The sequence below is a fragment of the Vitis vinifera genome, chromosome 5 (assembly GCF_030704535.1).
Source record: "Vitis vinifera cultivar Pinot Noir 40024 chromosome 5, ASM3070453v1".
Classification (NCBI taxonomy): Eukaryota; Viridiplantae; Streptophyta; class Magnoliopsida; order Vitales; family Vitaceae; genus Vitis; species Vitis vinifera.
Window position 1 is genome coordinate 6387142 of NC_081809.1, and position 16724 is coordinate 6403865.

General features: G+C 36.6%; 3 protein-coding genes across 4 annotated transcripts; 1 reads left to right on the top strand and 2 right to left on the bottom strand.

The window, feature by feature from the left end:
• Positions 1-861: 861 nt before the first annotated feature.
• LOC104879263 (uncharacterized) lies at positions 862-4669 on the top strand. 2 transcript variants are annotated; one of them, XM_010651671.3, is made up of 5 exons: positions 862-1020; positions 1137-1196; positions 1283-2050; positions 2159-2365; positions 2598-4669. In XM_010651671.3, exons 2-5 carry the CDS (start codon positions 1154-1156, stop codon positions 4583-4585), a joined length of 3006 nt encoding a protein of 1001 aa, XP_010649973.1. In that variant the 5' UTR covers positions 862-1020; positions 1137-1153; the 3' UTR covers positions 4586-4669. The 2 variants fall into 2 exon arrangements, with proteins under 2 accessions (XP_010649973.1, XP_059592859.1); XM_059736876.1 differs by lacking the exon at positions 862-1020 and having other exon boundaries at positions 1078-1196.
• A 2880-nt stretch (positions 4670-7549) lies between these two features.
• On the bottom strand, positions 7550-8971 carry LOC100244152 (calmodulin-like protein 11). Its single transcript, XM_002283719.5, has 4 exons — positions 8761-8971; positions 8495-8652; positions 8288-8368; positions 7550-7862 (listed from the first exon to the last, which is right to left on the bottom strand). Exons 1-4 carry the CDS (start codon positions 8834-8836, stop codon positions 7728-7730), a joined length of 450 nt encoding a protein of 149 aa, XP_002283755.1. The 5' UTR covers positions 8837-8971; the 3' UTR covers positions 7550-7727.
• Positions 8972-11036: 2065 nt separating this feature from the next.
• LOC100266496 (2-methyl-6-phytyl-1,4-hydroquinone methyltransferase, chloroplastic) lies at positions 11037-15681 on the bottom strand. The gene is made up of 3 exons (XM_002283747.5): positions 14290-15681; positions 13737-14043; positions 11037-11598 (listed from the first exon to the last, which is right to left on the bottom strand). Exons 1-3 carry the CDS (start codon positions 14847-14849, stop codon positions 11443-11445), a joined length of 1023 nt encoding a protein of 340 aa, XP_002283783.1. The 5' UTR covers positions 14850-15681; the 3' UTR covers positions 11037-11442.
• Between the last annotated feature and the right edge of the window lie 1043 nt (positions 15682-16724).

A 16724-nucleotide genomic window follows, 5' to 3' on the forward strand; every position in this document is an offset into this window, starting at 1 on the left:
CCAGCATCAACAAGAAGCTTTAACACCAAGAAATGCTCAAAGAAATGACCCACCCTCATTGCAACCATTATTCCACACCCTTGACAGAAGGAAGAATATTTAGCAAGTCTGCTATGCAAATCTCAAACAGTCCAATCTGTATTATACAAGTAGTATGCTAAATATTCAATGGATCAGACACAGAAGATTTTCCAATAGATATTGTGGTTTGTGTCTCAGATTCTATCCATATCCTAATGACCCCCTATTCATCATATGGGACAGCCATGGAGGCCTTTCTCAGGGACCATTCTCTGAAGTGGATGCCCTCATACAGATGGGGAAGCACTTGTAATAGATAAAAGTTGTTCATATTTTTAGTTTTAGCTCACATGTCTTGATCATCCCTACTCATTCATCAGAAACTAGCCCATTATAACTTTGGGAAAAGGGAAAATTGCTCCACCATGTTTTTGGTGTACAAAAGAAGTGTTCCTTAAAAACACAGCACCCTGCGGCCTGATGTGCCCCATCCTGGCTGTGATGAATCTTAGCATATGCAAATTAACCTTCCAGACACCTCTTCTGAGAAAGTTTGCTAGAAAGGCTAGGTCAGTGAACCTAGCTAGATATTCCTCTTAACAAAGAAGGGCTAACCTTTTGGAGCCAGAGTAATTAGGAATCGAGCGAAACATAATCATACGAGCAGACAGTCGATAGGCTACACAAGGCAGGTTGAGTCACCTACAGTGAACTTTATATAGTTAGGGATATGTTCTCAATCATACTATATAAACTTTGTGATCATATGTAATGGTCCTTGTCAGAAAGGATATAAAAGGGAAAATGATACAGTAATCTATCATCCTTACTTTTCATAATGCGTCTGTTAGCTCGCCAGTGTTCCTAACAAGGCTTATGCTTTAAGCGATGTCGTGAAGTAGCCATCTCATTGAGTGGTAACACTCTGGCAGTCTCAGGGAAATCAAGCTGTCCTCTAATGTTTATAGCTCTTTGCATGTGAATATCATCATCATCATGGTATGGACTTGTTATCCATATAGATTTTGAATTTGAGCTCCCTATTATTCATATACTTGTATTGGAAAGGCTCAGAGCCATCACACTTAGTGTTTGTTCCCTCATTGATATTGCAGGATTCGGAGAATTGAACATGGGAAATGAGATGGGCAACAGCAACGTATCAGGGCTGCAAGGTATGGTTATTGGAAGATGTTTGAAACTTCAAGTTTTGTATGGCTGAGATATGATTATGAGCTTTATTCACTGACTTGCAATGCAGAAGAAAAAAGGACGGCGGAAACTGCCGAAAATTCTTTGCAAGAAGCTGGTTTTGCAGACAATGTAAAAGAAGAAAATCATATAGTTCCTGCAGTTGAAGACAAAGATTTTCATGAAAAAGTTCCAGGGTTGGCATCTGATGAAGGAAATCAAATAGTTCCTGCTGTTGAAGACACAAATTTTCATGAAAAAATTACAGGGTTGGCATCTGGTGAAGGAAATCAAATAGTTCCTGCTGTTGAAGACACAAATTTTCATGAAAAAATTACAGGGTTGGCATCTGGTGAAGGAAATCAAATAGTTCCTGCTGTTGAAGACACAAATTTTCATGAAAAAATTACAGGGTTGGCATCTGGTGAAGGAAATCAAATAGTTCCTGCTGTTGAAGACACAAATTTTCATGAAAAAGTTGCAGCGTTGACATCTGGTGAAAGAAATCAAATAGTTCCTGCAGTTGAAGACACAAATTTTCATGAAAAGGTTACAGGGTTGGCATCTGGTGAAGGAAATCAAATAGTTCATGCAGTTGAAGACACAAATTTTCATGAAAAAATTACAGGGTTGGCATCTGGTGAAGGAAATCAAATTCCTGCAGTTGAAGACATGAATTTTCATGAAAAAGTTACAGGGTTGTCATCTGATGAAGGAAATCAAACAGGTCCTGCAATTGAAGATAAAGATGTTCATGAAAAAGTTACATGGTTGGTATCTGATGATCAACATGAAGCTGGAGATCCTTGCATTGATCATCAGACATCAGATGGAATAGGTAAATAATCTCTAATACAGGAATTGATTAGTATCACCATTTATCCATTGATCAACTCATAAGTTAATCACATACGTACACGTCTTATTCTGGTCTTTTGTTCTGTAGAGCAAGATGACTCTAAGATTCAGCCTCCTCCTGGATCTCCACAAGTTGTCATACAATCAAAACATGCGAATACAGATAGCAGAATCCAGCCAGCTTCTCTGTCTGCAGATGACGAGAATGATGAAACACAGATTGAGTCAAATGTGGAAGATAAACTGTTGGAAACAAGTGAGAAGCAAATTGAAGGGCAGACTTCAAGTGAAAAAGGTTAGTCTATATGATCTTTTATTTCCCATGGACTTTTCTCTAGTTTACCTGATACATATGAAATTACTTCTGATTAGCCCTACACATTTTGTTCTGTTCTATTAGAAGCATACATTTTCATTGTAGAAGTACATATTTCCTTTTGTTTTAGTAGAAGTTAGAAGTAATATAAATCAACACATAAAAACCCTCCTTAATACCTTTCATATTGATGTACCAAAAACTGAAACAGAGAGAGAAGAGACAAGAAGTTCAAGTTGTACCAATTCTGCACCAAACAGTCCAGAACATCTAGGATATGTAGAACCAGATTTTGATCAACATGAATTGGATAAAATTCATGCTGACCCATCCATTGAGAACCACAGCGAGACAATGCAAGGGAGCAAGGAAATTCTAGGAGTGAGTTTATCCTGTGACAGTGGGGAGAAGGGTCAGTCAGATGCTGAAATAGCACACACTCTAGCTGAAAGTGTTGGATCTGATACCAATCCAGCAATAGGAAAGAGAAGGGAAGAAATGGCCTCTACAGAAGAGCAAGTGTCTGATACAAGCATACTTGAAGAGAAGGCTGAAATTCGAGATGGAGATGAGGTCCCCAATGGCTTGAGCAAAACCTCAAGTGGTTCAGGGAACAACAGTGATGAGGGGTTACCCATGGAGATGAATTTAATTAGGAATGGTTCCTTGGATATACAGCAAGAAGCCATGGGGAACAAAGGTGATGGAGGGTTACCTGTGGAGATGAATTTAATTCAGAACGGTTCCTCGGATTTACAGTCAGAGGCCATCCCACTGACTGATTCACTGGACTCTTTTCAGGAAGTTGCAAAGCCTGAAGATAAGTGTGTGGTTCTTACTGAGGACACAAAATTGATTGGGCTTGGATTAGAAAATAAAGACGACATGCCTGATCTTTGCCCAACTCAGTTTTGTGAGGAGTTGCTGAATGAATCTAAAACTAACAAGTCAGACTCTTCTCATTCTGATCAGGAGAACGATGGAAAGGAGGGCGTTATGGATACTTCTTGCAATTCTGCAGTGGACAAGGACTTCCAAGTTGAGGAGGCAAAGCTGCTCGAGAATGCTTACAAAGTTCATTTATGTGATAGCAGCCCAAATTCAACCTTGGAGGAACTCTGCAAGAATCCAGAAGAAGGAACTGCCAAGCTCTCTAAAATAGATACTGTTTCAACAGAATTCTTTGTCACTGACTTCAACCATGAAGGAGAGGAGCCAACAGAGAAGAACATGGTGGAAGAAATACTGGAGAAAGCAGAATATTCATATGCAGTGGGAAATGATATAGAAGAAAGAAAAACAACAGAAGTGAGTGATTTCCAATCACATCCAATTGACGAAGCAGGAAGTTTGCTTCCACCACCTCCAGCAGCATTCCCTCTGCAGTCTCAAGAGCACGAACCAGCCACAGTCATGGGGTATGAGAGTTTAGAGAGCAGTGACCATTCTTCATTGGAGCTCCAACAACATGGTAGTGGTGAGTTCTCCCTTATCAAAGCTTCCAATTTGGATGCCTCAGACTTGACTACGGAAACTTTAGTCTTTGCAGTTGAATTGACAAATAAGAAACCTGGCCAAGAGCTTCCACAGAGTCCCAAAACAACTTCAATGGCAGTTGCACAATTCGAAACAGCAGGCCAGTCCAATGTACAATTTGGGAAAGATGAAACACCCGCATTCCCAAGTGGTGGTTATGAAGCACAAGAAGGTGTGGGGAGGGTCAGCACTGAATCAAGCCCTGAAAGCTCGGCCATTCAAGCTGGGATACGAAAATCTCCAAGTTTCCATTTTGAGCTCCTAGCTGAAGGTAGCACTGAAGAATCTGATCAAACTCCTCTACTGTATCACGATAAGACTGTAACTGGAACCTTATCAAGGGGGGTTGATGTTAATTTTAGAAATCCAGTTGGAGAATATGGTCCAGACTCGGTACAGTATCAGGCCATGCCAGTGGAAGAGGATTCATTAAAGTTGGAGAAAAGTGACTCTGAGAAGTCAAGGACTCCATTTCTAAGCTTCTTGAAAGAAGAGGAAGAAGCCTGTTTGGTTGTTTCACAGCAAAACCAAGCTACTGTTGTTGCTGAAAAGAAGGCAGCCGAGGAAGTCTGGAATTCAACATCTCCCAAAAGAAGAACGAAGCGCAGGTCCAGGTCTTCCCTCTTCAGCAACTGCATATGTTGTGCTACTGCAATTAGTTAAACATATTATGATACTACTAATTTCCCAAGTTTCATTTCTTCTTGTTTTGGTTGGATTTTCTCTCTAATTTTAAGTTTTCTGAAATGGAGTTTTGATCAGGAGAGAGAATGCTGATTGGTTTATACCAAAAAAAAAAGAGTTGAGTATAACTTTGCAACTGTGACTACCCATTGTTTGTATTCTTTTGCTTGGTTTATCTCATTGTGCCTTAAGACTTCATTTTTTCTCGATGTAAGTTTCTTGACTCAAAATCTATGTGTAATTCTTGGGTTTTATTTGTTTGTCTCAAGAGGAATTTGTAAGGCTTGGGGGGGGGGGGGGGGGGGGGGGGAGGGAATTGTAATGTAAGCAGCTCAGCTGCTTTTGATTATAATATTTGTTTATTTTTTTTATTATATATACAAGGATAATGAAGGTATATATTAATTTTGGAACTATTATCATGATTTTATTGGGAGAAAGTCCTCAAAACTCATCCTATATAGAAGGCAAGTATCAAGTTTACCAAATAATAGAGTTAATTTGAAACAGATACTGAAGGGTGGAAGGAGAGAGGTGGAGACAATTTTGGTCTCTGGTTTCCACTTTGAGTGGCACCCCATGTGGCATTATGCTTTTGCAATCCTCATTAGAAGATCCTCTTCAGTGCCCATAATTGTTTTTTCAAGTTGATTCTATGACCATATCCATAAGTACTTAAGGATAACACCATCCTTGTTCTATGGACCAAACCATGACAAAAACTTAAACCAGGCATGATCAATGAGATTAGTTCAAGTAAGTTAAGCTTAATTGTAAGGTCAGGAATGCCAAAGCTATCAAATTTCCATGAATCAAATGTAAGCTTACAATCCTTGTCGCCAGTCATAACAAGGATTGCCGACGTTACTAGTGAAGAATAAGTTCTCAAACTCAAGTTGTCTTATCGAATTAATGTGGACAGAAATTGCACAAATAATAATAATAATAGAGAAAAAGTCAAAGATTCATGCCTTCACCCAAAACCCCATTTTTCTTCTTGTCTTGCATCCATTTGAGAAAAGCCTTGAATCATTATATGCAGAAATTCACTCCCGAAAGGCACTGCAGATAAGCCTCGTCAAAGGTTGGTGGAGGATACATGCTTTAGCTTTAGTTTTTTACTTGGTTCTGAAGGGTGTTGTTGACCGTGGAGTGGCCTTTCTGGAGGGTGTGGTGTGTTTTTAAAAAGTGTTTGGTAAGCAACAATGCTGTTTGATGGAAAAATGATGATTGAAAAATGATCTCGGGATGAGTGTACAAAGCAATCCCGCTATAAGCTTTAAGTTGAGTCAAGGCTCCAAGATAGAGATGTTGTATGGGATAGGCCATACCCCAATATATATCTCCCAATGGTTAAACCCGAGATGAATGTAAATGAATGTGCCGTGGACCATATGAAAATGATTAGTTAAACTCTCGAACAACCCAATTAGTTTTTGGATGAATTGGGTAGGCCTTAGACCCTAACAAATACCTCCTATCATCCTAGAATTCTTTGATGCAGATTTTGTGAAAAAAAGGATATACCCTCAAAACCCCTTCCAAGTCCCAACACACCCTTGGCCTAATTTGCTAGAATCCTTGTGATATATACCAGTAATACGAGTGGAGAAGGATGCTGCATAAGTCCTTTTCTTCCAAATTGTTAAGAGCAGCAAGTGGCAAGGACCTTTTGAACCTGAGGTGGCCCTGGGCTGCACGTGTTGGTGGCATGGAGGTAGGTGGGGCGCGGGCATGGCTCCATGGCCCCATCAACCCCTTCTCTGGGTCCCTCCATGTGTGTGGTGTGGGCCGCACGCGGCTGGGTGTGACGCATATCAATAGTGTGGCTGCGTCTGGGAGTCGAGATACATTGTAATATGGACAACGGACTGCTACCTTCCTTCTTAATTTTCTACTCGGGAAAAACAAAGAAACACAAACCTTTGAATTGGATTAGTCGGCAGTCTAAACTCAACACCTACAAATCTTTTTGGCCTTCAATTCCATAGAAAAGTACCTGATGGACATAAAGTAGTGTGAAAGAGGCCCCCTTATTACTTCTCTCTATTGAATGAGATAAGACTTCTTAATAAATCTATTTATTTGTTAGTCAAGGAGGTTAGAAAAGAAAACTATAAATTATTGAGAAATCACTGCACACTGCGTCATTTTTTTTTTTTCTTCTTTTGATATGTTTGTTCATAAATATATGGGCTATTAAGTATCCATTTTTGAAAACAATTTTAAAAAATAGTTTTTAAAAACTGTTTTTTAATTTTTATAAAATAAAAATTTGTTTGGAACTAAATTTTTTTTAACCTACTTTTAATAATTTTAAATATATTTTAAAAATTATTTTGATGCTAATATTTTATTTTTAATTTATATAATTACTTTTTAATACAATCCTAAAAAAAAGTAACGAAAAATAATAAAAAAAATAATTAAAACATATTTTTTGAAAATATTTTATTTTATATTCTTAAAAACAAAATAAAACATAAAATAATTTTTTATTGTCAAATATGTTTCCTGTTTTCTTTTTTACGAAGAATCGAAATTTATTTTGAAAATAGGTACCAAACAAGCCCAATAGTCTCCCTTTTTTTAAATAATCTTTAATTTTTTAAAAATTTGTAAATGTAATCTTAATTAGATATAATCTCTAATTTAATATATATATATATGAAAAAATTATCAACTTTTTGTGCTTTAATTTCAAAAGATAGATATAAAACATTCAAATTGAAGATATTTATTGAAATGATTCGTCAAATAAGATCTCTTCATAAATATATCTCTCAAACTATGTCAAATTATACATGCTTTCATTGACTGCCTAGGATTTAATTTGGTCATAAATTAATGTCTCCCACAAGATTAATTTGGCACAATTAATTAATGGTCTATGGTAGAAATTAGTTGTATAAAATAAACAAAAAATGGGATCTAGAATTTGGATGAATCAAAGGTTGAAAGTCAATTAATTCTAATTTAGAGTCATGGAATTCAATCGGGTACAAATACAAGAAACAGTACAACGAAAATTAAGAAATAAGAACACGCTTATTTGTTGGAAGGTTGAAAATAAACAAATTTCAATGGGTATTCATCATTCAATGAACAATTAGGAATTGTGCTAGGCGGTCATCATCATCTTCACAAACTCATCGTAGTTAACCTGCCCATCACCGTCCAAGTCGGCCTCTCTGATCATCTGCTCCACCTCCTCATCAGTTAGCTTTTCCCCTAGATTTATCATCACATGCCTCAACTGCACCCAAACATTCAAACTTGGTTAGAATCTTTTGCCATTCAAAGGTCAAAAGGCCAATTACATCAATGTCAGCTCTAAGTCCTTTTTAAAAATAAATAAATAAATATAAAAAATGCCATTGTTCATTGCATGGACAATGAGTACAGATACTGTCATACGTACAACAAAGACATATTGATAAAATATAGATAAAAAATGTGAAATTAATACCCATTTATGAATATATATAGAACAGTATTTTCATACATCTGTTCCATCACCCTTTCTTTTTTGTTTCTTCCCCTGATCCCAATTGAACCCATTACCATTTTTCCAGGGTGAAGACTCATTCTCATTCTCATTCTCATTCTCATTTATCATCACAGTAGTAGAGCTAAATAAAGGGAGAAAAAAAGGTGGGATGGGATGCTAGGCAAATTCACCTCAGTGGCTGAGATGTAACCATTTTGATCCTTGTCAAAAACTTTGAAGGCTTCTTTAAGCTCCTCTTCTGCGTCTGTTTCCTGGTTAACCAAGAAGAAAAACACAGACATCTTAGTCGACGGTGAAGTTTATAACATGCTGAGCATTTAAATTGTAAGAGGCATAAGGCTATTCCGTATAGATCATAGTTCAAAATATTATTATACCTTTACTTTCTTGGCCATTAAGTTGAGGAACTCCGCGAACTCTATGCTCCCATTTCCATCAGCATCCACTTCTCTTATCATGTCCTGAAGCTCTTCCTCGGTGGGATTCTGATCCAACGACCGAATCACCGTCGCCAATTCTTCTACGGTAATGCAGCCTACACACATTCAACCACTTCATGAATATGCCCAGAAATAATAACAAAGACCCAGTAAGAGGAACCAAAGATATACAGGCCTAGGAATGACCCAAAAAGAAAACTCACCATCTCCATCTTTGTCAAAGAGACAAAAAGCTTCCTTGAACTCTACAATCTGCTCCTCGCTTAGCACATCTGCCATGGTGGTTTTGGTTTGTGGTTTGTGGTTTGTTTTGAGACCAGCTGGAAATTTTTCAGAGTTTGAGAGAGAGAGAGAGAGAGAGAGAGAGAGAGAGAAAGAGTTGAGTATAGCTCAAGCCTGGCTGGGCATATGTAATATATATATATCTATGTATACGTATGAATTGGTTACAAGGTGGTGGTGGGGCAAGTAAAAATTGATTTTAAAACCTTAAGAGTCAAATTGAACATACGACTAAGAGTTGGGTGTTATCCTATATTCAGCCATCTAGACCACGACCATTCATTTCCTCTCTCATGAAAAAACTAATGTTATTTGCTATGAACTTTATGTACAGTCCTCTTTCATCTTTTCTTTTTTTTTTTTCTTTTCTGTGTATCTATGAATATGAATACATATTATTATTATATTTTTGTTTGGACAGCTGTAAGGGTTAGATGTTCAGCAGACAAGGAAAGAGAGGGGGAGAGGATATGGGGAGTTGTGTACTTTGTTTCCACATTTTCAACCCAAGGAGCACGCCCCGTTGCTTACACGAGAGGCCTACTCCTTTCTATTTTACTCTGCTTATTGTCTCTAATTTCTATAGTGCATTGGACGCGCTCTTTCCATATGCGTGCCTGCAACGCTCACTTGGATTGCTTTAGCCCCTCCCCATCGTGTTGCCTATTTTCTATTGGTTGCTTTTACACCATTTTACACCGGAATATATAAACGGAAGGGAAAAGTGTGTTTTCGTACCCACATGCCAAAACAAAATAGAGAATATGGTATCTATATTATTAAAAGATTTTTATAATTATTTTCATGTAAATATCAAAAAATATGTGCATAAAAACACACTTTTTTCCTTAAATATTTTATAGGATGACCGTCTTCTATTTGAAACCTCTATATTAAGAAAATTTAATTGATTAAAAGGATAAAATAATCTCAAATTTGTAAAACTAAACTTTATCATATTTGAATTTAAAAATAAATAGTTTATATTTTATGGGTGAAAAACAAAAGGGGTGTGCAAGGTGGAAGCGTTCAAGAGAGAGGAGGTTCAAGGTTGGCTGAAGGGGAGCCTAAGGGGCATTAATGTGTGCATGGCTGTCAACGCGGTTTCTCTTAATGCAAATTTGGCTCAGCTGCCAAGGCCAAAACGCGAATACAACGCTGATTCGCGTTTGCAGCGTAGAATTTTCACCACTGACTCACCTCCCCCCTTCAGCATCCCTCCGAGTCTTTCTGGTCCAGATTCGTGACACATCAAGTATTCCTGATTATGGGGTTCACACGTGCCATTGATTTACTGGGTCATGGTCCTTAGTCCACACCACGGATTTTCAACGTTAAGAAAATGTCCAGAAACCTAGGGCCTTAGGCATGGGGTCTCCCAGGGAAATAGACTTCTCTACCATGACGAAGTCCTGCCGTGTTCCCACTGAAAATGGAACGCATGATAACTACACACAAGAGGATGATAAATGAGTGGTGCGCGTTTCATGTTTATACAGCTTCATACTCATATGTTGCATTTGGAGAAGGCAGGGGAAAAGAGTGAGTCAGGTCAATATTACCCCTAGTTTAATATTGAGATATTCAGGACTCTGGTGGAAAACCATTGACAAATTCAAGTTTTATAAGGGGGAGAAGAAGAGAAAATTCGGGCTCAGACATCACATGGGCATCTTACTCGGCAGAGGACCAAGTAAATCTGTTAGTTTTTAAATCAAATCACAAAAAGAGAAAAATAAATAAATAAATTCAACTAGAAGGTTTGAACCTCCAAATGCATCAATACATATAAATTTTATCTTCCATTCATTAGTTGGAAGGCAATTCCAAGATTTTAATGCATTCACTTTGACTTTCCCTTAAAAACCTACATGTGTCCTACTGTAACAGGCCAACAACCCACCCAGATGTGTTTGTTTGCTCTCTTTGACATGGTATCTCTGGGTTTAATAAAATAGCAAGACAGGTGTTCACACACTGGCACAGAGGCATGAGAATGGTGAACTCAGTAGCTTTCTTCTCATATCTTTTTATTAATTTATTTTCTTTTTAAATAGTAAATAAATTTTTTTAATGGTATGCTTACTTCTTGTGGCTTTTTGATATCCTAATAGAATGGAGCATGAAAGACTCATGCCTCAGTATAAATCTGCAGGGTCCTCATTACCCAGATCATGAGTTGGCAACTGCTCCAATCTCTAAAAATGGTAATAATAGTATTAAAGACAAAGAAAGGAAGAAAGAAAAGAAAGATTTCAACTGATTACAGAAGTTGATTCCCCAGAAAAGAACTTGCATGCTAGAAGAAAAACAACTAGAAAAAGATGATAAAGTAGGAAGTATAGACTTAAGGCAATCCCTATTTATGGATTACCTAGGTTACATCTTACATGCACTACAAACCATTCCAACAAAGTTGCTAAGAGCCAAGGGCATTGCAGGTTATTTAAGGCATGCTTTTACACAAGGAATAAGTCTGTCTCATTGGAGAAATGTCAAAGGCAGGTGGGTAGGATGGGAATGATCTTCCATACGGAATGCTAACCAGTGTGGTAGCAATGGGATGGAAGAAAGCTTTCTTTTTGCTCTGTTCAGCCTCTCTTTTAGATAGGCCAACCTTTTGGAACAATTTTATCTTTGAGCCACATGTAAATTGGAATCAGCACAAAGTAGGCTCCTGCAATTGCACCAAGAATGAGCCGCGAAAGAAACACAAATTTATTCACCGGCTTCTTTACATCTTCCACTTTTGGGCCAAGCTGCATCAAGACACCCATTAGAACCTCACAAGAGAAAGTTACCAGGGGAAGTAAAGCATCAGAGATAATTAGAACCAATGTATTCTTGCTGATTGTTAAACTAGAAATCCTCTTGATATGTGAAAGATCAAAGCTTGACACCTAGTGATTCAACAGTCTTCATCTGTACTCAATTTTAAGGCAAGCAGTGTTGTACCAGCTACAGAAAGTAGGCAGCTTAGACACTGATATCCCCATAATGGTCCTCATACTTCACGGAGGAATTTATTAAATAACCGAGGATGCAAATACCTATGTTAGTCAGTCAGTCAGTCAGAAAATAACACCTCAGGTATCTAACTTCATATTGGCGATGCAAAATGAAAGTGCCTAAAATGTCTCATCTATTCTCAACCCTACCAACTGCCAGATCTAATATAAGAGATGGAGGAAGAAAAGCTATGCAGAGATCATCACATGAGGGATCCGAAACAGGGATGAGATTCATGATTGTTTTCCACTTGTTTTCTCTCCTAATAGTTTCCACAACACCCTAAAAAATTAATAAACTAAAAGCTTTCAGGTGTTTACTCCCTCACCTACTTAATAACCCTCAAGAAAAAACTTGCCAAGGCCTGCCACCAACATATCAATAACCATGGTATATCACCCCTCTTGGAATATCTGACAGTGTGCATGATTCATAGTAAGCTCAAAACAACCAGTAAAATCCTCCCAATGCCAGGATCTCTCTTGGCCACAAAACTGTACTAATAAGATATCCTCCCAACTATAACTTCACCACCTTTAAGCCAAGACCATGTGGATGAAACCCAGTTTTTTATGCTTTAAGTTATCTAAGAATTATTTATTGTCCCATGATCCAAAACAAATTTAATGCCTTCTGTTATGTTCAGCTGTACACCCCATTCCAAGTGCATCACATCTTCTATAACTCTTTAAGGAAATAAAATATTTAGCCACCAGTCCCATATTCCCCAATTATCAACCATCTTCAATTTCAGGAGGTTGTCTTCTTTCCTTGGCACTGCTAAGGTAGGAATCAAAACTAGCAACACAGTGGATATTTAATCTATTGCCACTCCAGCCTAGGTGGTGTCATGGCTATGTCATAAACCAAATCAACTTCCAGATGACAATTTCTCTAATGAATAACTATGGAAAATAGATCAATGAGAGATAGGAAGAAAGAGTAAGAAACTAATTACAAATATCTCTCATAGGCCCACTAATTTCTTCATGACAGGTCTCTTTCTATGTGTTGTCCAGAAAGAGGAGGACCCAACAACCATTCATTCACCAGAATATATATGAAAGCAATGGAAAAGAGAGAAAGCAGTAGATGATGGGGAACATACGCCTCATACACCTGTTATGTTCATCTACAACGCATTTCGTTCAATTTCATTCACTATTTAGTAAACATCCGAACCACTATTTTCTCTTGATCAAATATCCTTTGCATCCTATTCCTTTGACAATTTCTATTGAAGCGAATAATTCACCTCTTGACCCATCTTTACCAATTCTTCAGAGGAAACTGAATCAATGGTTGATGGACGAAGAAGGAAAAAAAATTTATTGTTCCATCTTAAAATGTTCTAATCTTCATGACCCTTTCTTTTCTAATTACTACTACATATGAAGTAATTTACATCCCATATGAAGTAAATTGCCTGATGATTTTATTACTGAGGATTAGACATAAATTTATATTAGCCCAAAGCTCATAAGAGATTGGTAGCAATGTCAAACCTTTATACCCCATGAAAAACTATGAAGAATTGTCACTATGAATTGAGCTCCTTGCTTTAATGGCACTAGCACATGGGAAACTTTGTGAAAAAAGGTTGTTAACCAACTATTTTTCAATTACCCATTCTATATTTATAAATAAAAAAGGATCCTGTGGATAGGAAGACAATATCTAAAAGATCCTGAAGCATGTTATCATGGTATGAATAATAAGCAAACTGCTGAGATTTAGCTCAGGAATGTAATGTGATTATCAGACATAGGGGAATAGGCACAAGGATAAAAATTAGGAAACCACAAATAGAGAGGCAAATCAGCAACGAAATTAATGTATTTTTATTAGTCTTCCTATATGACAAATGAAGGTCCAAGAAGTTAGTTACCTGTAGGGGAGAATCCCCTGTAAAAGGCTTTTCACCTGTCACAGAGCATCCCATAATCAAGCCATGCCGCCGCACACCACGGTACCATTTCGGACCAATTCTTTTTATTTGAACATTTTTGAAACCAGCCTTTCGAAACCATTCAATGTACTCTTCCTCCTTTGGGAAGAGCATCCACAAATCTGCAAAGAAACGAGACAACCAAAAGGTAGGGTACACAGGGCCAATTATACAGGCTTTTCCACCGATTTTCAGTACTCTGTAAGCCTCCCTAATGCCACGCTGTGGATCTGGCCAGTACTCAATACTGAGGAGGACAAACAAAATATTAAGTATTTTGTAAGAATGACTCTAAAGCAATTTTTTTTCCCATGAAGCCAACAATCATAGATTCATGATAATCATTTACAATCATCACAAAATACCCTGCATTAGACAACCCAAAAACTAATAACAAGAAGAAAATACCTTTGAAAAACAAAATTCTAATCTTATCCATAAATGGAGAGCTAAAGAAAATAAAAATAACAGAACAATAAACAAAAAAGAATACCTTCCAGCAGAGATATATCTATCTGCATAATCAGTTGGAAATGGGAGATCCTCTGCATCACCTTCAATTATCCTGCATTCCTTCAAAGGCTCCTTCTCCTTAGCCTTGGCAAGCTGGTGAGGGGATTGGTCCAGAATAGTGACATTTTTTGCATCCACATGCTTAACTATGCCTAGAGTAGTGAACCCAGTCCCGCCTCCGACATCAACCACTGTCATTTTCCTATCATAAAGATCAGCGGGCTCGAGTGCCTCATCCCGCATATCCTCTGTCCAGTGTCCAGGGTTTATGATATGATCATATACTATGGACAGGAATCTATAGAACCAGAACGCCTCTTGCTTGTGTTGGATGAACCTAGGCTGAGAAACAGGCCTCGAGGAAGATAAACTGCATTTGGGTGCTATTGTTCTGGTTCTGGGATTCCTAGTATAACACACTAGACCCTTTTGGGACGAAAATCTCTTAGGGAAATCGGACCCCGCTGATCCTATCCCACTGGGGGCTATGGCCCTAATGGGTTTAAGACTCTCAGCTCCACTGAGCATTACAGAAGCCATGAAATGCCAAAAAATACAAACACCCGCAAACAAACACTAGTATTTTGTGCTATTTCACGGTGATAATTGAATACTATAAAGCAAACCCACTCGCAAAACTAAGGAAATTTTTTATTTTGTTCCTATGTGTCAAAGGTGAAGATCCAGTTTTGTTCTTAAAAAGGTCTTGAGCAAGTAAATCATAAGGGCCATGACAGTACAAGATAAGGGAATTATAAATGGTAAAGAAAGCAAAGGGAACAAAAGGAAACAGCTTACCAACAAAGAGGTGCAGAGATGGAAAATAAATGAAGAAAACTAAGCCAGTTGAGAGAGAGAGGAGGAGAGAGAGGGCAACTATTGTGATGATCAGGTTTCAGCCTCACAGGCACCGCTCGTTGGACGTCAGCCCGCCCAACACATGATTAGAGATTCCCCACGTCATCTCGTCATCTCTCGTGATTAATCCCCTTGAAAGGACGTCGTTTTACGATTGTAAGCGATAAAAGGGCACCTCTTCTTGAACGTTGGATCACACTTATCATATTCATCCCATAAATCACCCTTCCCATTTGTACTGGCCTGCTAGCTGAAGAAGGGACGGGCTTTATCATCCCATCCGTCTCTATGGCTGGCCCCAGTGATGAGATTTTCGGATTTTATCTCCGAAATTTCGGCCATATTTCAGATATCAGAAATGATCGAAACAATTTTGGACACATTCGATAGGAATATCAGCCAAAAATCGGTAAAATCGTCTAAATATCGATTAAATATCGAAATTTGGGCGATAAATCCGCCAAAAATCAAAGCTTGAGGCTACGCACCCATCATGAGAGGGCGACAAGAAAAAATGACGATTTATCAGATATATGGGCAATTTTTTTGAATTTTTTTTTAAAACATTTAACCTTTTTTTTTTAATTATTCATTATCTTTTATTTTAAATTTATATTATCATTTTATTTTTAATTGTTTTTTATATTTACCTCATTAATACTATTTTAAAAAATTATTATCACTTCACTCTTAATTTTATATAAATCAATTTAATTTTTTATTTAAAATATAATAAAACATGTTTTAATATAAATATATTAAAGGAATCTAAGCTAATTTTTTATAAAAATTTGTTAAATATTATTATTAATCGTATTTATATCAATTACATTTACAAAATAATTTTAATATATATATATATATATATATATATATATATCTTTTGGTTATTGAAAGAGAATTTTTTCTCTGAAAACCCTAAAGAGATTGCTGCAAAAGTTTTTCAAGAAAATTTTCATTATCTCTCTGGTGATATTTTATATATATATATATATATATATATATATATATATATATATATATATATATTCTTATATTCTTACTTATTTATCATGTTTTAGAGTTTTTTCAAGCATTTTCATTAATTTTGAATAATTTTCGCATCATCAATATTTTTTTAATATTTATAATATATCCGTAAAATCCAAGTAAGTACCTATATATCCATATTTATTAATATTTTAAACCTTGGTTGGTCCAACCACCAAAATAATTATGCGACTTTTAAGAGGTTGTACATAAAAATATGGAATATTTTTTTATTGAAAATTTCATCAAATACTTCTCATTCTTCTCTAATAGTTTTCAAAATTTTTTTAAAAAAAGTATTTGACGAAATTTTAAACTAATGAGACTAGTATTTGATCCAAATATTAAGAGAGATGAGTGAAATTAACACAATAATTATACATTAATAAATATAGTTACTTACTATTATGAAATGATATCCACAATGATAATTTAAAAATATGATAATATAAAAAATAATAAATAAAACAATAGACAAAAGTACTTATATAACAAAAAAAAAATTAATTATGAGAGAAACCTCTACAG

Excerpts from the sequence above, each read along its gene's own strand:
- LOC104879263 (XM_010651671.3), top strand. The coding sequence starts at position 1,154 with ATGGGAAATGAGATGGGCAACAGCAACGTATCAGGGCTGCAAG. Across the intron at positions 1,197-1,282 it reads CAACGTATCAGGGCTGCAAG|AAGAAAAAAGGACGGCGGAA; the intron begins GTATGGTTATTG and ends CTTGCAATGCAG. Across the intron at positions 2,366-2,597 it reads GCAGACTTCAAGTGAAAAAG|AGAGAGAAGAGACAAGAAGT; the intron begins GTTAGTCTATAT and ends AAACTGAAACAG.
- LOC100244152 (XM_002283719.5), bottom strand. The coding sequence starts at position 8,836 with ATGGCAGATGTGCTAAGCGAGGAGCAGATTGTAGAGTTCAAGGAAGCT. Across the intron at positions 8,369-8,494 it reads TAATGGCCAAGAAAGTAAAG|GAAACAGACGCAGAAGAGGA; the intron begins GTATAATAATAT and ends TTGGTTAACCAG. Across the intron at positions 7,863-8,287 it reads GTTACATCTCAGCCACTGAG|TTGAGGCATGTGATGATAAA; the intron begins GTGAATTTGCCT and ends GTTTGGGTGCAG.
- LOC100266496 (XM_002283747.5), bottom strand. The coding sequence starts at position 14,849 with ATGGCTTCTGTAATGCTCAGTGGAGCTGAGAGTCTTAAACCCATTAGG. Across the intron at positions 14,044-14,289 it reads AGATATATCTCTGCTGGAAG|TATTGAGTACTGGCCAGATC; the intron begins GTATTCTTTTTT and ends TGTCCTCCTCAG. Across the intron at positions 11,599-13,736 it reads CAGGGGATTCTCCCCTACAG|CTTGGCCCAAAAGTGGAAGA; the intron begins GTAACTAACTTC and ends GTCTTGATGCAG.